This window comes from Aethalodelphis obliquidens, unplaced genomic scaffold (genome assembly GCF_003676395.1).
Source record: "Aethalodelphis obliquidens isolate GAN/ISIS:26980383/991018 unplaced genomic scaffold, ASM367639v1 scaffold40, whole genome shotgun sequence".
In the NCBI taxonomy this organism is placed as follows: domain Eukaryota; kingdom Metazoa; phylum Chordata; class Mammalia; order Artiodactyla; family Delphinidae; genus Aethalodelphis; species Aethalodelphis obliquidens.
In genome coordinates, this window is record NW_020837984.1 from 13,658,322 (window position 1) to 13,681,789 (window position 23,468).

General features: G+C 39.4%; 1 protein-coding gene across 2 annotated transcripts; it reads right to left on the reverse strand.

Annotated features, from left to right (window-relative positions):
* Window positions 1-5,042: 5,042 nt before the first annotated feature.
* Window positions 5,043-16,186, reverse strand: GKN2 (gastrokine 2). 2 transcript variants are annotated; one of them, XM_027131890.1, is made up of 6 exons: window positions 16,094-16,186; window positions 9,586-9,639; window positions 9,009-9,146; window positions 7,085-7,195; window positions 6,286-6,442; window positions 5,043-5,176 (listed from the first exon to the last, which is right to left on the reverse strand). In XM_027131890.1, exons 1-6 carry the CDS (start codon window positions 16,145-16,147, stop codon window positions 5,094-5,096), a joined length of 597 nt encoding a protein of 198 aa, XP_026987691.1. In that variant the 5' UTR covers window positions 16,148-16,186; the 3' UTR covers window positions 5,043-5,093. The 2 variants fall into 2 exon arrangements, with proteins under 2 accessions (XP_026987691.1, XP_026987692.1); XM_027131891.1 differs by lacking the exon at window positions 16,094-16,186 and adding an exon at window positions 11,871-11,882.
* Window positions 16,187-23,468: the final 7,282 nt, after the last annotated feature.

The following is a 23,468-nucleotide window of genomic DNA, read 5'->3' on the forward strand; positions in this document are numbered from 1 at the left end:
AAAAATAAGGTTTTTTTTTAACAGATACTTAAACAAACTGAGGTTCTGCTGGAAGGAAACAGGTGGATAGGGAATGGAAATTAAGTAGTCAGTGGATTTTTTTGCTATAGAAATTAGGAAATTCTGATCAACAATAGATGAATAGGAGTGGCCAAGACGGTGGAGTAGGAAGACCCTGTGCTCACCTCCTCCCACAGGCATCCCTCAAATTAAAACTATTTACAGAGCAACTATTGATGAGAATGACCTGAACACTAATAGAAAAGATCTTCTACTAAAGATGTAAAGAAGGAACTACAACAAGATGTGTAGGAAGGACAGATGAGGTAGAGTCAAGACCCATACCCCAGGTAGGTGACCCACAAACAGGAGGATAATCACAATTGCAGAGCAAGTGGTCCAAACCCCACATTGGGCTCCCCAGCCCAGAGGTCCTGCCCTGGGAAGATGAGACCCCAGAATACCCAGCTTTGAAGGCCAATGGGGCTTGCATTTGGGAAAGCCTGAAGGCTGTAGGGAACAGAGACTCCTTTCTTAAAGGGTGCACACAAAATATCACACACTCCAAAACCCAGTAATTTGAAAGAAGTCTAGGTCAGATGCACTTTTTGACCTTGGAGGAATTCTTGGAGAAGCAGGAGGCAACTGGGACTCACCCTGTGGACATAGGTGCTGCCAATAGCCATTTCTGGGAGCTTGTGCTCCCACAGGGGCACTGGAGCTGGCAAACACCAGTTTCAAGTCCTCCTTCTAGCCTGTTAATGCTGGGATCAGGCCTCACTCACTAGCAGTCCAAGACTCCACAGTCCACCAGCCATGTGGGGACAGAGCCCCATCAACCAGAGGTCTAGCACAAGCCAAAGGCACCCCCACTAGCAGGCCAGCAATAGCCCTGGAGCCTCCAGGCAGCCACTTTCAGTCATGTTAGGGCCCAATTTCATCCACCAATAGCTGTCAACCTCTGCACTAGGCAAGACCCGCCATCCAACCAGCATGCGTGCAGGACCCACCTACCAGTGTGCCCACGGTAGTCAACCCCACCACAAGAGAGGAGCCCACACAGCCCATAAAGAGGACACCTCTAGAGCATATAGCTCTGGTCACCAGAAGGGTGTGCGCTGCGAACCCCATAAGATGTCTCCTACATATCACTTCACCAATACAGGGAAACATAACCAACTGACCTAATACATAGAAGTAAAAATAGAGAATCAGGCAAGATGAGGTGACAAAGGAATACGTTCCAAATGAAGAAATGAGATAAAACCCCAGCCGAAGAACTAAGCAAAGTGGAGATAAGCAATTCTACCTGATAAAGAGTACAAGGTAATGATCATAAAGATGCTCAACGAATAAACAACCTAACCTACTATCTAAAGGAATTAGAAGAAGAAGAACAAACAAAGCCCAAAGTCAGCAGAAGGAAGGAAATAATAGCGATCAGAGAGGAAATAAAATAGAGACCAAAAAAAAAAAAACAATAGAAAACATCAATGAAAACAAGAGCCAGTTTTTTAAATAAGATTTAAAAAAATGATAAACCTTTAGCCAGGCTCATCAACGAAAAAAGAGAGAGGACCCAGATAAACAAAATAAAAAATGAAAAAGGAGAAACAACAAGCAATATCAAAAAATCATAAGAGAATACTATGAACAATTATATACCAACAAATTGGACAACCTAGAAGAAATAGACAAATTTCTAGAAACATACCACCTTCCAAGACTGAATCAGGAAGAAATAGCCAATCTGAACAGACAAATCACCAGTGGTGAAATTGAATTTGTAATTTAAAAAACCCCCAGGAAACAAAAGCCCAGGGGTAGACAGCTTCACAGGGGAATTCTACAAAACATAAAAAGAAGAACTAATACCTAGCTTTCTCAAACTATTACAAAAATTTGAAGAGGACGGAACATTCCCAAATTCATTCTACAAGGATACAATTTGCATTTTGATGTATTTCCTCCAAATGTCTACATATTTTTTAATTGAAATATAATTGACCTACAACACTGTTAGTTCCAGGTGCACAAAATAGTGGTTTGATATTTCTATACATTACAAAATAATCACCATGATAAGTCTAGCTACCATCTGTCACCATACAAAGATATTACATTATAATTGACTATATTCCCCATACTATGCTCTTATTTTGTAACTGAGGTTTGTACCTCTGAATCTTCCTCAATTATTTCACTCATCCCCCTTACCCCTCTCCCCTCTGGCAACTACCTTTTTGTTCTCTGTATCTATGAGTCTGTTCTGTTTTGTTATGTTTGTTCATTTGTTCTGTTTTTTGATTCCACACATAAGTGAAATTATATATATTTGCCTTTCTCTGTATGAACTATTTCACTTAAGATAATACCCTCTAGGTCCATCCATGTTGTTGCAAATAGCAAGATTCATTCTTTCTTTAGGGCTGAGTAATATCCCATTTGTGTGTCATTTACTGTGAGGAACAAAACGTCACAGGAAATAAGAACCCCATCTACAAGCCTCACCAAGATTTCTGCAGAAACACCTTTGGCACACTCATGTTCTGGATCATGCCTTCTCTCTTGGGCCAGCTTTATTAGAGAGATAATCTCCTCTAGCATCCTTGATGTTGTGTTGTGTTTCAAAAATTTGATATCCAAATCAAAAAATATAGAGTGGTTAAATAAATAAAGAACAAGATCCAACTATGCTGTCTAAAAGAGACTCACTTTAGATTTAAGGACACACATAGGCTGAAAGTGAAGGTATGGAAAAAGATATTCAATGTAAATGAGAACCAAAAGAGAGCAGGAGTAGCTATACTTATATCAGACGAAATAGACTTTAAGTCAAAAACTGTCACAAGAGACAAAAAAGGTTGTGATATAGTGACAAAAAGCTCAATTTACCAAGAAGATATAACAATTATAAATATATGTGCACTCAACGCACTAAACATAAAAAGCAAATATGGATTGATCTAAAGGGAGAAGTAGACAGCAATATAATAATACTAGGGGACTGCAATACCCCACTTTTAATAATGGGTAGATCATTCAGACAGAATATCAATAAGGAAACAGCAGGCTTTAACTACACTATAGAGCAAATGAACCTAACAGACATATACAGAACATTCCATCCACCAGCTGCAGAATACACATTCTCCTCAAGCGCACAGGGAACAAGATTCTATGCTATTCTATTCTCCAGGATAGATCATATGTTAGTCCACAAAACAAGTCTTAACAAATTTAAGAAGATTGGAATCATTCCAGGTATCTTTCCCAATCTTTTCCAACCACAGTGCAATAAAACTAGAAGGCAATAACAAAAGGAAAACACAAAAACTCACAAGTACATGGAAATTAAACCACACACTCTTAACCATTGGGTCAAAGAGAAGTCAAAAGAGAAACTAGAAATACCTTGAGGCAAACAAAAACAAAAACAGAATTAATATCTTCCCTCCCCAACCCTTAAGAAAGGGCTCCTTTCTGGAGAAGGTTTAATGGAGCCCCAGCTTCCTTTTAGCTTACATTTGGACTCACTCCTCTTAGGCATGTGCCTGGCCTATTCCACCTGCTTCTTGTAATAGGTATTCAGCATGACACCAGAACTGAGCAGGGTCAACTGATTTAAGGAAAGCAGAGGTAGGAAAAAGCAGAACTCAAAGTTCTGTTCTGAGTTTCGCTTTTTAAATTTTCTGCTTTTAAAATGGTAATAATATTATAAAAACTAATAAGGATAACACAGTTCTAAGCAGTAAATTCCAAAGAAAGTTGTCAATCACAACCCTTCCCCTACCCCACTCCCACCAGCCCCAGCCAGAGGAGTAAGAACGTGTACCCACATGATTCAGTGAGGCTCCTTTCCAGAGATTTTTTAATTAGAGCTAATCTGAAATTAGAACTAAGAGTCCATTTCCTTTCTGATGATGACACAAGGAAGATGGGGACCTTGGGGCTCAGAGTGATGTTGGTTTTACCACCATGGAGAAAGCCAGTGTCAGATCCTGAGGCAGACATGTAGAGAGAAAGAGCGTTTAGAGTGGAAAAATATAGTCTGGCCACCTTCAAGCGTCTAGTTCTAACTACCCAACCAAGACCAGAATATCCCTATCCTTCTATGGTGAGATGAGACAATAAATTGCAGCCACCCCCACCAGAATTTAGCTCAGTTATTTTAACTTTCTTTACTATTGTAGTTTTGCCAGCATACCTAGCCCAGTACTAACGGTTATTAAGGAGTAGATGTATAGTGTTAGGAATAGGAGCAGTTGATGAAGACAGAAATTCTTGTTAAAGTAGTTCCTCTTTGCTCTGAACTTGCACTCGCTGACTACTCCATATGATAACCAACCATACGATCTGGGAATTTGCCCACATTATGCAATTTATTTGAAATATTAAAAATTGTTTTCCTTCTATATATTGACTTGACATTCCCAGTTAGGGCCTCGCTCCTGTAAAGATTTTCAGTAATGTGCATCTTTCTCTGGGTGACGTGTGTTCCTCTCTATCTCTCTCTCCTCACTCTGGGATGAAATATATCATGATAGTGTTTATTAAGTTTGAGTCTACTGCTTTGATGAGCTAAAAGTTATGTGAATGGCTCTCAAAGCTGGGTGCTCTGTCAGAGGGCACAGTTTTCTTCACCTGAGCAGTCAAGTTGTCTGATAAGGGTATAAATAATCCATCCCCTTCACTAGGTGAAGGTCAATGCCACCTGAGCCCCTGCTCTACCTAGGCTGCCCATTGTGTTGGCTGGACAGATGGGCAGCTGGTCTAAGTGTCAAATGCAAAACTGAAGACTTGTACATAGCTGACCAGACTGCATGTGACTCACATATATTACCTGGGAATTTTCACACTATGCACTTTACTTAAAATCCTGGCAATTTCTTTCCTTCTATATATTGACATAAACATTGTTTGGCTTCCCTTTGCTGCTTACAAGAAAAGAAAACACCCAGATATCTATAAATATCGTACTTATGTTTTACTACTGAATCTCAAAATTTGTGGGACGTTGACAAAGAATTTAATTTGGCTGTTGAGTGGAAACGTGTATTTCTCTGAAAAGATGAAACCAGTGGGCTGATGCCTTAAATGTGAAGGTCTGCACAGATGGAAATTCCCAAGATGCCCAGGAGCCCAGCCTTTGCACAGCCTTCAGCACAAGTATCATCTGAAAAGGGGAGAAAATTTTAAAGAAAGAGAATTAAGAAATTACTAGAATTCAGCAAACCAATGCCCTTTTGTAAATGTCTTGACTAGGGGGTGTACATGTAATTTCATGTTCCCCAAGATTTTAGCTATACTTGTATTGCAAAGAATAATAATATATTAGCTTAAATATACTGACAATTCCCAGAAGTGCTCTCTGGCTCAACTCGATTAATGCTATGACATTCTGCATTAGTGGCATGCCTGCATGCCTTTACTTATAAGTACTAATGACCTTATGAAAAGTAAAAATATCTTAATTTTTTCTGGGCAATAGATAGGTAATAAATGCTAATTCTTTTCTTCTTTACCTTCCACTACTCTGAGGAATTTCTCTTGTTACCTTTGTCATCTGTGATCCAGCTTTTCTTTCACTCTGTCACTCTGCCATACTTAGCAATTTTGTGTAAAAATACCAGTAATGACTGCAGTGACATATGTTACCTGCATGAATCAGTTTTTATTCCCTGTCAGTCCACTTTGCCTGCTCTTTCTTGGACCAATTTTATCTTAGATCCTGAGACTATTTTTAAACTTTTTTGAGAAATAATTGACAAGTATATCTGTATATATGTAACGTGTACAACATGATAATTTGATATACATATACATTGTAAAAGCTCAAGATAGCACATCCATTACCTTGTGTAGTTAACATATGTAACTTGTGTGTGTGTGTGTGTGTGTGTGTGTGGTAAGAATGCTTAATATTTACTCTCAGCAACTTTCAAGTATGCAATATCATATTATTAACTAGAGTTACCATGCCGTACTTTAGAGACTCCAATAGCTTTTCATTTGTCCTCATGAATCTTTTTTATTCCATCTTCTGTCTTAAGTCACTAACTTCTCCATCAGAGTATGTGTTCCTTGGAGGCAGAGTTGTTTCATTTCTGTCTCTCCCTAACATTTAGCACTATTTCCACACATGGTAGATATTTAATTCCCAAAGTAAACCAAACTGAGTCATGTTTCATGTTTATTTGTATTTCACACAGCACCTGGAAGAGTGGCTGACATATTGGAGCTGTCAGAAAATATCTGGTGAAGGAATGATTTATTGGTACTCACGTGTCTTTTCAGCCACTTCCCCTTTGTACAAGGGGATATGTTCGCAGAGCTGCCTGATGGGTGATCCAAACAGGAACCAATCCACATCTGTGATCAGAGACTGCAGTGGGTTATACTTGACCCAGATGTATTTGTCGGAGAACATGTTGTTCAAAGCCTAGATCAGTAGGAGTGGAATAGGATGAAATAAATTGACATAATCCGGTGTAACTTATTCTAAATTGTGACTTTTTCTCTTTTGAATTATTAAACAGGAGGTGGTCAGGAATCTCAAGATATCATCTCTTTTTGACCACTTGGTCTGTAGAGAAACCTCATTATTACCAATGTTATTTTGCAGCTGGTGACAATGAAACCCAGAGAGGGTGAATCCTGTGCCCGATGAAAAGACACAAAAGGAGAAATAAATCTCAGATTCCTAGCCTCACACAGTGTTTGTTTATTCTCACTATGCTGTATTTCTTTGCACCATTGTGTCATTGGATATCATCACTCATTTTTTCTGCCCATCACTATTTCTTAAAGCCTTGCTCTGAGAAGAGAATGTTTAGTCCTTTCTACAAAGACACTGGAATTTATTGTAAGTTTTTGTATTGGGGGCTGTAGGGTGGAGCTCAAGCTAAGAGATTTATTCCTGCTCTAAAATCAATAAATGTGAAGATGCTTTAAAGTGGAGGGTACCATAGCCACAATAAGGTATGATATTATGATCTTCTCCCCTTACCCTCTTCATTTCTCTATGGGCACCAGTATTCCCTGGCTCAAGAACAGGGAGTACTTAGGGTTACCCCAGACTTACCTGCCCCTCAAAGATGTACCGTTGGAGTTGGTCCAGAGCAGGGATGGCCTTATGGTTCATCTTCAAGATGTAGCAGGCTCTTCGGGAGAGCACCCTGGAGGCGATGTAGCCCTGAAGCAGCAAGAGCACAGTTACTGCCCCTCCCAGTTCCCTGGGTTCTGAGCTTGGTGAGGATGGGCCTTGCGGAAAGCCTTGAGCATGCGTAGTGATATTTTCAAGCTGCAGTCAGTTCTATCCATTCGACTTCTTTTACATAGTCGTTTTACTTTTTCACTTGTCATTTCTATCTCTGAATTTGTGTAAACCCACGATGTGTGCCCCACTTTTCATGTTTTGGGTCTACAGTTTGGGGTTTGAAAGCTTGAGAAGAAGCCGCTCTCTGTCCTTTTCTATTGATTTTGTTCTGCCTTTTCCTCAATTTGGAGTAAATACGGTATTCTTTAGAACTGTGCTTTCCAATATGTTAGCTACCAGCCACATGTGGCCATATGAATTTAAATTCAAATTAAATAAAATTTAAAATGTATTTCCTCCATCACACATTTCAAGTGCTGAGTGGCCGCAAGTGGCTAGTAGCTTCCCTATTGGAAAATGCAGATATAGAGCCTTTCTACCATTGCAGAAAGTTCTACTGGACAGTGATGCTTTAGAAGCTCTCCTCAACATACCCACACCCTGCACACCCACCACACATACATTTTCATTGATTCTCCCCTCCCCTCCTTTACCATCTTCTATCTTTTCTCCACCTAAGACTGGATTAGGATGGGTTGGAGGAAGTTGAGATTGGAAGAACAATGGAGGGTGAGGTCCTTGGAGCCAAAAGGAACCTTCTGGAATCTTCATACAGAGTGGAATTTTCTGTACATAGTTCCAAATAATTATACAGCCTATAAGAGTGCAAATATTATAAATCTTTCTAGTTCCTATTTTTCAGTTCTCACAAATTTCCAGTCCTTAAAATCCAAAAATTGACTGAGGCTGAACCTGATGATAGTGGTAGAGGTTTTAACCAAATTCTCACCTATCCTCATGCTATTTTTTTTAAAGATACTTTTGTGATTTCCCTGACATCTGCTTAAAAAGAATTTCAGCACAACTTCCTTGTAAAGCATATCTTTCAAAGACTCTATGCTTTCAAATGTGTCGTGGAACTCCCACTACCAGTGGGGCAGAGGGAGTGAGGAGGTTTCTATAAGAAAAGGAGAAGAAAGTCACGTTCAAATGTCCAGTGCAATGGACTACAGACTACTTATATCCAGTGCATAGTTCTCTCCATAGGTGAAAGTGGGCTCATCACCCAGGTGGAACAAATGGAAAACAAACAAAAGAATAAATGAATCAAGGACAGAATAAGTTTCCTGAGATTTATTGTTAATACCAGTAACTGAAACTTGGAAATAGTTTAATGTTTTTAGTTTAGATATTTTCATTCTCCCAGAAGCAGTATGATTTACTGCATATACATAGTCAACTGTGTAGAGTTGTTCTGGATTTCTGCTACTTTGTGACTGTTTGCTGCATTATTGTTCTTTGTCTGTATAATTTTTGTATTAGAAGCCCTACTTCATTCATTCAGTCATTTGACGAATATTTTTGAGAGCCTGTGTGCCATGCCTGGCCTTGGGTTTTAGTCAGTCTTCCAGGCACTTTCTGAGCCTGTAGTTAGCCAACATGATTGTGCTTTCCACCTGAAAAGGTCAAGCGAATTTGTATGCTTCCTGTCTCATCACATTTTAAAATTAGAAATGGTTTTGTTTGCTTGGTTTTTAATCATTGCTTGATTATTTAAGGGGAAAAGCAGAAGGAAGGATATTGTGAAAGAATTGCAAGGATAGATCCTGGAATTCAAATGCACAATAAATGGCTGCCCCTCCACCCTTTAGAAGTGCATTCTTGAAGAATATAAAATATTGCTGCTTACATGTTTATAGTCAAAAATTGTGGTAGAGGAGCATGATCCTGCATGGATGTTAATCACGGCGGTATTTTTTTCATTGTCAATTGTCATTGTCTCCTGAATAGGGCCACCATTGTCAGTTGGGCTGATGATGTTATAAACCTAGATTGACAAAAGACATAATGTTTTTTTCATAAACTATGTGCATTGGAAAGGCAGCCCTCCCTGCAAAGTAAAGCCTTCTATTGCTTCAAACAAGAGACTGAACCTTGAAACATCTCCACTGGCATCCCAGACCAAAAGGCCATGCTAAAATTAGAATGCAAAGGTCTTCCTCATAGTTCACTGCATTATATATGGGCAAAGCAATGGCATTACATGAGAAATGAAATTAACCACATTTTAAAGCAATGGGGTATGTTTTTTAAGGTATTGTGATTGGAAAGAAATAATCAACCTCATTGTTTCTGTTACTGGTTATTTCTGGAATTTCATCCCCCATAGGACATGTGGACTCTCTACTGTCCTTCACATTATCTCATATCTTCTTTTTCCTCTCCCAGTACCTCTAAGATATAAAGTCTATAGTGAACCAACTCACCTCATATCCATGAGATTGTGTCCCAAAGATGGCCAGTGCCACCAGAAATAGCACCTGAAAAACCGAGCAGTCACATCTATTCACAATAGGGCTGTCACTTAGGGTGGGAACATGAGGTGACATTGGACAAGACAAGCACAAATATCACAGAAAACATATGCTTAAGACACTGGTGGGAGGTCATGGATGGTCAACAGCCCACTTCCAAAATGTGAAACACACATTCATTCATTTGACAGGCATTTGTTGGGTTCATGCTATTTTTCAGACACAGGTTCTACCTTTGTTACCAAATTCCCAACCCTTCCTAACAACAAAACCTTCTAGAAATCATAGTTCTTATGCCAGAAAAAAAAAACAACAAAACTTGGGGGAGGTGAGAGCAGTGAGGAAGGACTCATTTTACTAAGGGGAGGACCCTAGTGGTATTCACACTGGCTTTAGTATACAGGAGTCAAGTTTTGTTTTTTTGGTTAAAAAAATTACTTAGTTCCTTGAGATTGAGAGAGTAAGACAGATTTAAGTGGATTCATGGGTGATAGAGATACAATCGATTCCTAAAGGCAAACTATGAAAATCCGATGCTTGGAGGCATGACTAACTTTTGAGGCTGACATCAAGGAAAACCTCCACAGTCTCCTTAGTGATACCATCAGACAAGTGTTAGGCCAGCAGACCGTGAGACTGACATGGAGGCACTGCTGACATTTTGTTGCAGTTATATGAGAGACTCATCCAACCTGCTGATCCCAGTTTTGTGTTCTCTCTTCTGAACATCACAGTGTACTGCACGGTCATCGAAATTGCTGATGAAGGAGAAGGCAGATATTTTTAGGACCTGTCAGTGGGATTTTCCTCCTTCCTTTTGCATCTCACCAATAACATTTTTCTGCTGGTGACTGTGGGTAGAATGTCTAACATGGACCTATATGCAGCTGTCCAACCTGCCTACTTGCATAGGGACAACCTGGACTCCTGGACAACCTCTGACACTCCTATGTATTCTGTTTAATGGATCTAATACAGAGGTCTGAATAGGTGGGTGAAGGGCTAGCCACCTTAGCGGTATGATTAGCGAGAGCTCAGGAAGTGTCCCCTGCCCCCAAGTAACCCCTCACCCAACACCATGATTAATATACCACTGTTCCAGGTTTGTGTTTTAGGGTTAGGTATCCTCTAAAAAAATCAAGATACTTCGGGAGAGGCAACTCTTTAAGCTGACAGTCTTTAACACCTTACGGGGAGGTATTATTTTGCTTTCTCCTTCAATAGCTCAATGAGAATAAGGGATAGAGACTGGGGGAAGGAGTTCCATTCTGGATCAGAACATAGTCAACTAACCATCCATGGAGTACCGCAATGTGGAGCTATGGGAGAATGGGATCAGGGCTGGGATCAGCTGCAGTGGTTGTGGCAGGATTACTTTGCCATGATTGCATGGTAAGTGGAGCCTAAGATGGGGAAATTTCAAGACTAAATCCCACATTTACTGGCCTGGGGAAATCACATTCCTCTGTGCCTCAGTCCCCTCACCTATAGAATGGGGCAATACTACACAGCTCATAGAATTGCTTAAGTGAATGGATGAAATGATTCACGCAAATGTTTAGCATAGGGCCTAGTACACACTTGGGAAATGACGGCTGCCATTATTATTATTATTATGGATATTATTATTTTAAAATCACCACTTCTCCTTTTTTTTTTTTTTGGTGTGTGTGTGTGTGTGTGTGTGTGTGTGTGTTACGCGGGCCTCTCACTGTTGTGGCCTCTCCCGTTGCGGAGCATAGGCTCCGGACGCGCAGGCTCAGCGGCCATGGCTCACGGGCCCAGCCGCTCCGCGGCATGTGGGATCTTCCCGGACCGGGGCACGAACCCATGTCCCCTGCATCGGCAGGCGGACTCCCAACCACTGCGCCACCAGCGAAGCCCACTACTTCTCCTTTAGATAGTAAATACAGTTGTCCTAAAATGCCTACATTCCCTCCAAAGTTCATAATAAGGAATTATTACCAAAATATTACAAATTAAAGTTCCCTAGATATTTCCAATTTTTTTCTTTGTAATTTTTTAGTAAACATCTCAAGAAACAGACAATGGACAAATAAATATGGACAAATTAATATTCAACATTATTCCTGCCAAAGACAGCATGAATTCAATCACAGAAGTTTAGAAGCATGCAGTGTTTGTCTGAGACCCCTGAAAGCCAAGGCATATTAGATATGAGCATTCTCTGCAAGCAGCCACCATAAGGGTATAAAGAAACATAAACAAATACTCACAAGGATTTTCATTTTGCCTGAAAGGCAGAAGCTGCTGGAGCAAATGAGGCTGCCCATGCAACTTCTAGCCTTTATACTGGCTTTAAGGTGTGGAAATCTCTTTCCAGAATGATCACTTTGGAAAGAGCCATGTCCACATCATTAACACACCCCAGCAAACTCCTTTATCGGGATTGAGACCCAACCACATAACCTGATATCAGCAAAGTTCATTATTCACTAGTAAAAATTTGCCACTTGGTTACTCTGTAAATATGCCCTCTTATCTGCTCTATGGTACATTTGAGATTTCAATGTCCACCCTTTAAAAATATTACAAGATGCTTGTTCTACACAAACATCTTGTCATCATTTATATCTAATATTCCTAAATCTCCCCTGAAGGTAAAGTCCACCCTTAAGACCTAAGTTGAGCCCTCACTCAATGCCTTTTCATCCCTGCCTTGTTTGTTGAATTCTTCCACTCAAGGGATGGATATGGGACTAGAGGCAAGGACAGTGTCTGGGGCCCTGATTTGAGGCTTTATGACTTTATTTCTCCTCCCATTTACAGTTGGTGCCAATTTCCAGAGATCCATGAGGAGCGAGGCTCAGACATCTCTCTGCCCAATTAACATCATTAACCGAATTTATCATTAAACCTTGCCCAAAACTCCATCAAAACTATGACATATAATTCTCGTTACCTTGAGATGCACTGAGAAATCCTCAGATTAAAAAATAGAGAGAATACAGTTTAATTCGAGTAATTTTTATAACGCCACGTCAGAAATGGCTAGCTAGCATTAGGGTGGAATCATGAACTTAGAGGTGGGGAAATACAAAAACAAATAGTACCTGTAAATGGCAGAATTGTTCAATATTGAAAATTATTACAGTAAGCAAAGCAATAGCATAAATGATGCTCTTGTTCTACAGCTGGAATGACGTCCAGCAGCTTTTTAAAAATAGGGCTTTGGGCTTCCCTGGTGGCACAGTGGTTGAGAGTCCGCCTGCCGATGCAGGGGACACGGGTTCGTGCCCAGGTCCGGGAAGATCCCACATGCCGCAGAGCGGCTGGGCCCTTGAGCCATGGCTGCTGAGCCTGCGCATCCGGAGCCTGTGCTCCGCAACGGGAGAGGCCACAACACTGAGAGGCCCGCGTACAAATTGGGCTTTTACAAACTTATGGTGACCAAAGGAGAAATATGGCAGGGAGGGATAAATTAGGCATTTGGGATTAACATATACACAACTACTGTGTATAAAATAGATAAACAGCAAGGATCTACTGTATAGCTCAGGGAACACTGCTCAATATTCTGTCATAATCTATATGGGAAAGGAATCCGAGAAAGAATGGATCTATGTATATGTATAACTGAATCACTTTGCTGTATACCTGAAACTAACACCACATTGTAAATCAAGTATAGTCTAATATAAAATAAAAATTAAATTAAAAAAACAAAAGGCAAGTTGGAAAATATTCATATGAATCCAATTTTCATGGCAAAAAAATTTACTCTATGTGGATAAGCATGAATCAAAAGGGAAATATGTATTGCTTGGGGGAATGTAAAATTGATAAAAGAAAGCAATTTGCAATATTTATAAGCTCTAAACATGACCATTACCTGAGGAAATAATTCTACCATTAGAATCAATCAGAAAAATTAATCAGAGGTGCAGCAAGTGACTTAGTGTATATGGTATTTATTTATTTATTAATTTTTTTTTTTGCGGTACGCGGGCCTCTCACTGTTATGGCCTCTCCTGTTGCGGAGCACAGGCTCCGGACGTGCAGGCTCAGCGGCCATGGCTCACGGGCCCAGCCGCTCCACGGCATGTGGGATCCTCCCGGACCAGGACACGAACCCGTGTCCCCTGCATCGGCAGGCGGACTCTCAACCACTGAGCCACCAGGGAGGCCCCAATATATGGTATTTATTTTTAAAAGATGTATATCAATTAACTGGAAACAATTAAGTTCCCAGTGATATGCTTATATTTACATTATGGCACATAAACATATTACTATGTTCCATTATGTGTGTGATGCTTTAAAGCTCATTGTATGACACAGGAAATGCTTAAAATATGGTATGTTAAACAGTAGTACAAAGAACCTGTAACAGAACATAGAAAGAGTAGCACGTAACACATGTTTACCTATAACACCAATGCTGTAAAAATATTGAATATGTATTTATGTCTCTGTGTTTAATATATATGTGTATATATGTGTGGTTCAGGGTTTTTAATATAAAAGTAGTCAATGGGGGCTTCCCTGGAGGCACAGTGGTTAAGAATCCGCCTGCCTGGGCTTCCCTGGTGGCGCAGTGGTTGAGAGTCCGCCTGCCGATGCAGGGGACACGGGTTCGTGCCGTGGTCCGGGAAGATCCCACATGCTGCGGAGTGGCTGGGCCAGTGAGCCATGGCCGCTGAGCCTGCGCGTCCGGGGCCTGTGCTCCACAGCGGGAGAGGCCACAACAGTGAGAGGCCCGCATACCGCAAAAAAAAAAAAAAGAAAAGAAAAGAATCCACCTGCCAGTGCAGGGGACACGGGTTCAAGCCCTGGTCCAGGAAGATCCCACATGGCGCAGAGCAACTAAGCCCGTGTGCCACAACTACTGAGCCCGCACTCTAGAGACCACGAGCCACAAATACTGAAGCCCGCGCACCTAGACCCCGTGCTCCGCAACAAGAGAAGCCATCTCAATGAGAAGCCTGCGCACCACAACGAAGAGTAGCCCCTGCTCGCCACAACTAGAGAAAGCCCGGGCACAGCAATGAAGATCCAACGCAGCCAAAAATAAATTAATTAATTAATCAATTTTAAAAAATAGGGCTTTTAAAAAGCAGACATTTGGGCAATTTTGGGGTTACCCTACTTCACTGGAATTCCCCTACCCTGGCTATTCAGCTGGGGTGGTTGTAAAACGTGGTGTCTTATTAAATCTTTCTAAGATAGCAACAGCAAGAAGGATTACAGTTTTGTAGTACATCTGCAAATTTTCTCCCATAACTGGCTCCAAAGTCCCCCAGAATCACACCTATAGATATTAGGACAGTCAGAGATGTTATACTCTACCCTCTACTTTGTCTCCCGTCCCCAGGAGTTCTGAGTCTATAGACCTAATAATGACAATAGTTAGCCTTTATGGAGCACTTAATGTGTTCTAGCACTTTGCATATATTAATTCATTTGATCCTCATAACAATCTTATGTGTTACTTTCTAACCATGTTTCATTTTACAGGTAGGAAAACTAAGGTCCAGAGAAATTAAGTAACTTTTCAATGGTACACAACTTTTAAGGGCAGGAGTCAGGATTTGACCGCAATCAGATATCAGAGTTCACACTGGTAACTATTACAAGTACCATCTGTCCTCTCTTATTTGTTGCTAAGTGTAACTTATTGCCTTGCTGAGATGGAGGCATTAGCAAGGAGACTTCTGGTTCCAGAAAGCTTCTTGACCAAAAGATAGACTTGAAAATAGGCCTACCCACAACTCAAGGGTGAGACTTTTAAACTAGATGAATAAAACACTGTGCTTGTAAAAGTTGTTATAAATGAAATTCAAGAGTAAGCTGCCCAGCTCCCCACTGAGGGTGTGAAATAGCTAACATGGAAGAGCCTCGTGCTGGCCTTATCCACACCTTGGACACTCTGATTCAATGTGTCTGAGAAAGGGGCACAGCCATGTGGACTTTTAAACGCCCATGGGTGATTCTAATTGGAAGAACTGTTTCAAGTCCTTCCCAAACCCCTCTTGAGGAAACTAAGACTCAAACAGGTTAAGAAACTTGGCCAAGGTCATTTTAGATACAATTAGTGGCAAAGATAAGACTTTTTCTTGCTATTCTATTGTTCATACTAAATAGTAAGTCCACTCCCAAATACTGATTTTGTTAGTTGCCTTTCTTTACGTAAGTTTGAACCCATTTTATCTATTACCTTTTTATTATGAGACCTACACCCCCTATTTTTTCAATCTTTCTTTCTCTCTCTTTCTTCTCTCTCACTCTCTCTCACACACACACACGTGCACACATGTGCACACAATTTACTTCTGCAACTCGTTTTTTAATTCGTCAGGCATTTACATTTAGATATACTATAATATATGAGACTCAATCCATCTAAAATAAAAGTTGTTATATTCTTTCCCCCAACACAGTCTTTTTTTCTGGACATTGTTATTTCTGCTAACAATTTCCTCCAGGAGTTTAGGCTTACCTTGAATTCATCCTTCCTTCTTCTGCCATTTTTCCTCTGTAATGCTTCGCCCATTTGTGTTTTTCTTTCCAATCCATGAGCTCAAACTCCATTTCTCATCCTCACCACCACACACTGTCCCTGTCAAAATGACTTTAATTAGTCAGAATGGTTACACTAGCTGCTGTAATAAGCAACACCTAAATCTCAGTGATTTGACAACATAAACTTTTATTTCACATTCACATAAAGTCCAACACAGATGACCTCATGGTGGATGGCTCTCCTCCAAGGGATGACTTTTGTGGCTTCCATCTTCTTCTTTACGTGGCTTCCCCATTTTCAATATGTAGTTTCGTGGTTATCCTAGCATCAACAAGCTGGCAGTTGAGGGTTTAGACTAAAAGCATGAAGAAAAAACATCTGCTCTTAGCTTCTTCAGAATGAAAATGACCACATCCATGCATTATCCATTGGTGAGAACCAGTCACAGGCCCTATCCAGATGTGAGGGAAATGAAACTTAGCTCTGTGCCAAAAAGAGGAAGTCAGTCTTTGGGTATAAAAAAGGCCAAAACTGTCTTCCTGTTTCCAGGCTTTCCATTGTTCCATCCTCAAAACCAATTAATTCAAGACCTAAAAGCACCATTTTGCCTAAATTGCTCTTGTGTTCAAAGAATTTTTAAAACTCTCCATCAACTGTAGGATGAAGTTGAAGACTCTTAGCTTGGTGTTTAACTCACTATTATAGTCTTCTCCCAAACTAACTTCCCCAAGTGCTATGAGTGGGAACTACTCTAAATGAAGGAGAGAAGATGTGTTTATAGAAGTAGAGAGATGTTCATGTACTCAATTGCCACAAAAGACACTCAAACCATTCAACTATACTTTCCTGTCCTTTCCCTCCATATCTTAGACTCCCTGCCTTTCTCCATGTTATTTTCCTTTCATATTACCTTTACCTATTTTGTCTTTCTTCCTTTCTCCTTCCTTCATTTATTTGTCTTCTTCCTTCTACTCTTAATGACAGCCTACCTTGTGAAAATCACCATAAACATATTCTGAAATGGATAGAAGAGTAAACCAGACCCAATGAGTATCTGTTCTCAGTTTGCTATTATAGACATAAATAACTATTAAAATATAGTAGATGTTATACACAATACTATATATAAAATAGATAACCAATAAGGACTTACTATATAGTACAGGAAACTATACTGAATATTTTGTAATAACCTATATGGGAAAAGAATCTGAAAAAGAATATATATATGTGTGTGTATATTATATATACACATATGAAACACTTTGTTGTACACCTGAAACTAACACAACATTGTAAATCAACTATACTTCAATTAAAAATAATAATTTAAAAAATATAGTAGATGTTAAGTATCAGAAGGGAGGCACAAGTAATTTGCAGTGACATGGATGGACCTAGAGATTGTCATACTGAGTGACGTAAGTCAGACAGAAAAATATCATATGATATCACTTATATGTGGAATCTAAAAAAAGGGTACAAATGAACCTATTTACAAAACAGAAATTGAGTCACAGATGTAGAAAACAAACTTACGGTTACTAAGGAGTGAAGGAGGGGAGGGATAAGTTGGGAGATTGGGATCGACATATACACACCACTACATATAAAATAGATAAGTAATAAGAACCTACTGTATAGCACAGAGAACACTATTCAATACGCTGTAATGACCTATATAGGAATAGAATCTAAAAAAAAGTGGATATATGTATATGTATAACTGACTCACTTTGCTGTACACTTGAAACTAACACAATATTGTAAATCAACTATACTCCAATTTAAAAAATTAATTAAATAAAAAACAAAAAAATAAAAGAGAGGCACAAGTAGAATGATGTAATAATTCAAAATACAAATTGCATTGGCCATCTCTATCAGCAAAAACACATTTATATTCTCCATTGTTTCTACATTATATAATCACCTAAAGTCTTTCCTTTAATGACCCTAAATTCACATACTGAGGCCCTAACACATCCCTGACCCTGCTCCCCTACTCGCTTCTACTTTGATATGGTGCAGTCAGCCTATGAATTCATTTCTATGTCATTTTTTGCCATACCCAAGAAAGGGCTCAAAACTGATGTTAGAAAGGAAAAAAAATCCAAATCTAAATGGCCCTGGGATGAGGATATAGCTATTTGGGCAAGATAATACAGATCTTATGTAAGAAAGATTAATTCCAAAGTAATTTTTTAAATACATACAAACAATGTACATGATGTAAAAGAAAGAAAAAAGTAGAAGAAAATACAATAAACTTTGATCCGATTTTGGCAATGCAAAAGAAAAAAGGTTTTCTAAGCCTAAAAGTATTAGAATAAACCACAAGAGAAAAGATACATAAACCTAGCTGTATAAAATGTAAAAGGTAATTAATTGGTTCTTTTAAAGCAAAACTGTACACTTGAAACTAATATGTCATATGTCAATTATATCTCAATAAAATTTTTAAAAAGGAATTTATTCATCCTAATAAAGGTCAAGTATAAAAAAATTTCACCTAACATCATGCTTGAAAAGTCATGAAAGAAAATTACTATATTGGACTTCAATAAAGTTTAAAATTTCTGCCCTTCCAAAGATACTGTTAAGAATATGAAAAGGAGGGCTTCCCTGGTGGCGCAGTGGTTGGGAGTCCGCCTGCCGATGTAGGGGACTCGGGTTCGTGCCCCGGTCTGGGAGGATCCCGCGTGCCGCGGAGCGGCTGGGCCCGTGAGCCATGGCCGCTGGGCCTGCGCGTCCGGAGCCTGGGCACCAAAAACGGGAGAGGCCAAAAAAGTAAAAGGCCCGTGAACCAAAAAAAAAAAAAAAAAAAAAAAGAATATGAAAAGGAAAGCCGCAGACTGAGAGAAAATATTGCAAAATACATATCTGATAAAGAATCTATCTATACTATATATAGAACTTTCAAATTTAATAATAAAACATACATTTCAATTTTTAAAATGGGCAAAAAATATGACAAGATGGTTCACCAAAGAAAATATACGGATGGCAAATACATACAAAAAAACAATGCTCAGCATCATTGGTAATTAGGGAAATGCAAATTAAAACCATTATACTTCTATTAGAATGGCAAAACCACCACCACAACAACAAGAAAACAAAATTTAAAAGTCCAAGTGTTGTCAAAGATGTGAAACAAATGGAACAATCATACATTGTGGGCAGGTGTGCAAGATGCTACAACCACTTTGGAAAACAATTTGGCAATCTCTCATAAAATTAATATACACATTGTATAACCCAGAAATCTCACTCCTGGGTGTTTACCTAAGGGAAGTGAAAATATATGTATACATTAGAACCTGAACATAAGTATTTATAGTGGCTTTATTTGTAATCACCAAAAACAAGAAATAACCCAGTTACCTTTCAGCTGATGACTGGATAGGTAACGTGGTACATTTATATAATGAAATACTACTTAGCAAAAAAATAAAAATAAAAAGGACCAACCACTGACACACAACTCAGATGAATCTCAAATGCATTATATGGAGTGAAAGCAGCCAAGATCAAAAGACTACCTACTGTATGATTCAATTTATATGGCATTTTGGAAAGATAAAACTAAAAGGACAGAAAACAGATAAGAGTTTGGCAGGGGCTGGGAATGAGGGGTAAGATCACCTGTAGAGGGCACAAGGAACATTTTGGGGGGTATTGACAATGTTCTATATTGATTGTGCTGGTGGTTTCATGACTGCATGCATTTGTCAAAACTCATAGAAATAAGGATAAACATTCTAGATATTTATAAATTATATTTCAATAAACCTGATTAGGAAAATAATATTCATTAAGTGTAAAAAATAAGCAACGTTTAAAACAAATTGAAAACTGAGGGAAATATTTTCCACATATATGAGGGACAAATGATAATATTCTCAACTTATGAAATGTTTTACAAATCCACAGGGAATAAAGGGAATAAAATGAATACACGTAACATGTCTTTAATGGACAAAGATATGATTAGAGGGAATGAAATAATAGGAGATGGTTATGAGGTAACCATACCTGACACATCTTGCCTGGCTTTGAATTGTCTAGGTTTTCCAGTTACTCACTGTGTATTCTTTGGCAAATTATTTAACCTCTCTGTTCCTTAATATCGTCATCTCTAAAGAAAGGGTAATAAAATGGCTCCTCACAGGGTTACTGTGAAGATTAAATGAGGGTACACATAGAAAGCACTTAGAAGAGTAGCTGACACAGTAGGTGCTCAATAAATGTTATCTAATAGTATGGTCACTATTTATTATTCATAAGACACATTCAATCTTGTTAGTTATTAAGAAATTGCAAACCAATTATTTAATAAGAAACTATTTATTTCTTTTAGTGAGCATAAGGTGAAAAAAGGTCCATCTTCTGCACACAACCTCCATAATTACTCCAGCTTAAAGAGCTCACACTCCTCTGAATGTTTTGTCTCTACTGCTCATTTGGAGAAGCTGCAAAGCATAAAAGAAACAGTACAGGCTCCTGGATTACATGAAAACATTATTCCATTTTTTAACTGCCATGTGACCATGGACAAGTTGAAAAGCCTCTCAGTAAGAAAATGGCCATCAGAGAGGAAATGAGCTCTCGCCAGATTATGGATCTGTTGGACTTCCCAGCCACTAGAACTATGAGAAATAAATATGTATTGTTTATAAACCACTAAGTCTGTGTCATTTTGTTATAGCATCCTGAATGCCTAAGACAATCAGACAAGGAATAAATGAAGGTAAAATCAAATCTTTTTTTTCTTATTCTTAATTGATTTAATAGATAACTGTTCAAATATAATGATAAACTATTGATTTTTGGGTGGTAATGATGTGCCAGTGTAGGTTCCTCAACTGTTAACAAATGTACATTCTGGTGTTCATTTGATGAGGGCGGCTATGCATGTGAGGGCAAGGAATGTAGGATATCTGTACATTCCACTCAATTTTGATGCTAACTTAAAACTTCTCTTTAAAAAACCTGTCAAAAAAACAAGGCAAAAAAGAAGGAAAGAAAAAATAAACAAATGTAACGAATACAAAATAGTTAAACATGTTAAATATTAATCCAACTATATCAATAATTACTTTAAGTATGAATGATCTAAATATACCAAGTAAAAAAGAGATTGTCAGAGTGGATGAGAAAAACAAGACCCAACTATATGTTATATTCAAGAAACTCACTTTAAATACACAGACACTGATTATATGTAAAAGTAGGTTAAAGTAAAGGGGTAAAGAAAGTTAACTATCTAACACTAATTTTTAAAAGTTAGAGTACCTATATTAATTTTAGATAAAGCAGACTTCAGAACCAAAAAAATGTATGAGGGATAAAGAGTGGCATAGGGCTTCCCTGGTGGAGCAGTGGTTGGGAGTCCACCTGCCAATGCAGGGGACACGGGTTCGTGCCCCGGTCAGGGAAGATCCCACATGCCGCGGAGCGGCTGGGCCCGTGAGCCATGGCTGCTGAGCCTGTGCGTCCAGAGCCTGTGCTCCGCAACGGGAGAGGCCACAGCAGCATATTTATTTCTCATAGCCCGTGTACCACAAAAAAAAAAGAAAAAAGAAAAAAAAAAGAGGGGCATAACATCATGATAAAGCAGTCAGTCCTTTGGGAATATATAACAATACTTAACACCCATGCACCTAACAAGAGCATCAAAATACATGAGGTTAAAAACATACAACTACAATGAGAAATAGAGAAACATTATTCTAGCTGGAAACTTTGAGTAATTGGTAGATCAAACTGGCATAAAATCAGTAAGCATACTGGTGCTGAACTGAACAACAGCATCAGTTGACTTGATCTAATTGGCACATAGAATACTTCTTTCAGCAACAGCAAAATACACATTCTTCTCAAGGTCATATGGAACATTCAACAAGGTGGACCAGGGCTTCCCTGGTGGTGCAGTGGTTGAGAATCTGCCTGCTAATGCAGGGGACATGGGGTCGAGCCCTGGTCTGGGAGGATCCCACATGTCGCGGAGCAGCTAGGCCCGTGAGCCACAACTACTGAGCCTGCGCGTCTGGAGCCTGTGCTCTGCAACAAGAGAGGCCACGATAGTGAGAGGCCCACGCACCGCGATGAAGAGTGGCCCCCACTTGCCACAACTAGAGAAAGCCCTTGCACAGAAACGAAGACCCAACACAGCAAAAATTAATTAATTAATTAATAAACTCCTACCAACAACATCTTCTTTAAAAAAAAAAAAAAGGTAGACCACATTCTGGGCCATAAAACACACCTTAACAGTTTAAAAGAACAGATATCATACAAAGTGTGTTCTCAGACCACAATGAAATTAAGTTAGAAATCAATAGCAGAAAGACAACTGGAAAATCCCAATGCACTTGAAGACAAAATAACACTTCTACATAACACATGGATCAAAGAAGTCTCAAAAGAAATTAAAAGGAAATAACCTAAAAAGTAACAGTGATTATTTCTGCAGAGTAAAATATGTGTCAATATTTTCTTTAATAATTTCCATGTTTACTACAATTTCCTATAATTTACTTTTATGATCAGGAAAAAAGGAAAAGGTAGAATTTATAGGCTCTGGTGACCTATAGTGGAGGAGGAAAGGGGTGAGAAATCAGAATTGAGGATAGCTGAGGATATCCTGATTGGCTGTTAGAAATGCCACTAAACTAAACAGAAGTTATAGAAAAACAGTGTGACTGGGGACTCATGAAAATAGTTTGGTTTGGAGTCTATGTGATTTTGAAACATGATTATCAAATACATCTAATACAGATGTCCCCAACCCCCAGGCCACAAACCGGTACCAGTCTGCAGCCTATTAGGAACCAGGACACACAGTAGGAAGTGAGCTGCGGGTGAGCAAGTGAAGTTTCATCTGTTATTTACAGCTGCTGCCCATCATTTGCATTACCACCGGAGCTCCGCCTCCTGTCAGATCAGTGGCAGCATTAGATTCTCATAGGGGCGTGAACCCTGCTGTGAACTGCGCATGCAAGGGATCTAGGTTGTGCACTCCTTATGAGAATCTAATGCCTGATGATCTAAGGTAGACCTGAGGCGGTGATGCTAGCACTGGGGAGCGGCTGTAAATACAGATTATCATTAGCAGAGAGGTTTGACTGCACAGAGACCATAATAAATCAATTGCTTGCAGTCTCATATCAAAACCCTATCAGTGGGGCTTCCCTGGTGGCGCAGTGGTTGAGAGTCCGCCTGCCGATGCAGGGGACATGGGTTCGTGCCCCAGTCCGGGAAGATCCCACATGCCGCGGAGCGGCTGGGCCCGTGAGCCATGGCCGCTGAGCCTGCGCGTCCGGAGCCTGTGCTCCGCAACGGGAGA

Excerpts from the sequence above, each read along its gene's own strand:
- GKN2 (XM_027131890.1), bottom strand. The coding sequence starts at position 16,147 with ATGGGCGAAGCATTACAGAGGAAAAATGGCAGAAGAAGGAAGGATGAA. Across the intron at positions 9,640-16,093 it reads GAAGGAAGGATGAATTCAAG|GTGCTATTTCTGGTGGCACT; the intron begins GTAAGCCTAAAC and ends TCGGTTTTTCAG. Across the intron at positions 9,147-9,585 it reads CACAATCTCATGGATATGAG|GTTTATAACATCATCAGCCC; the intron begins GTGAGTTGGTTC and ends TTGTCAATCTAG.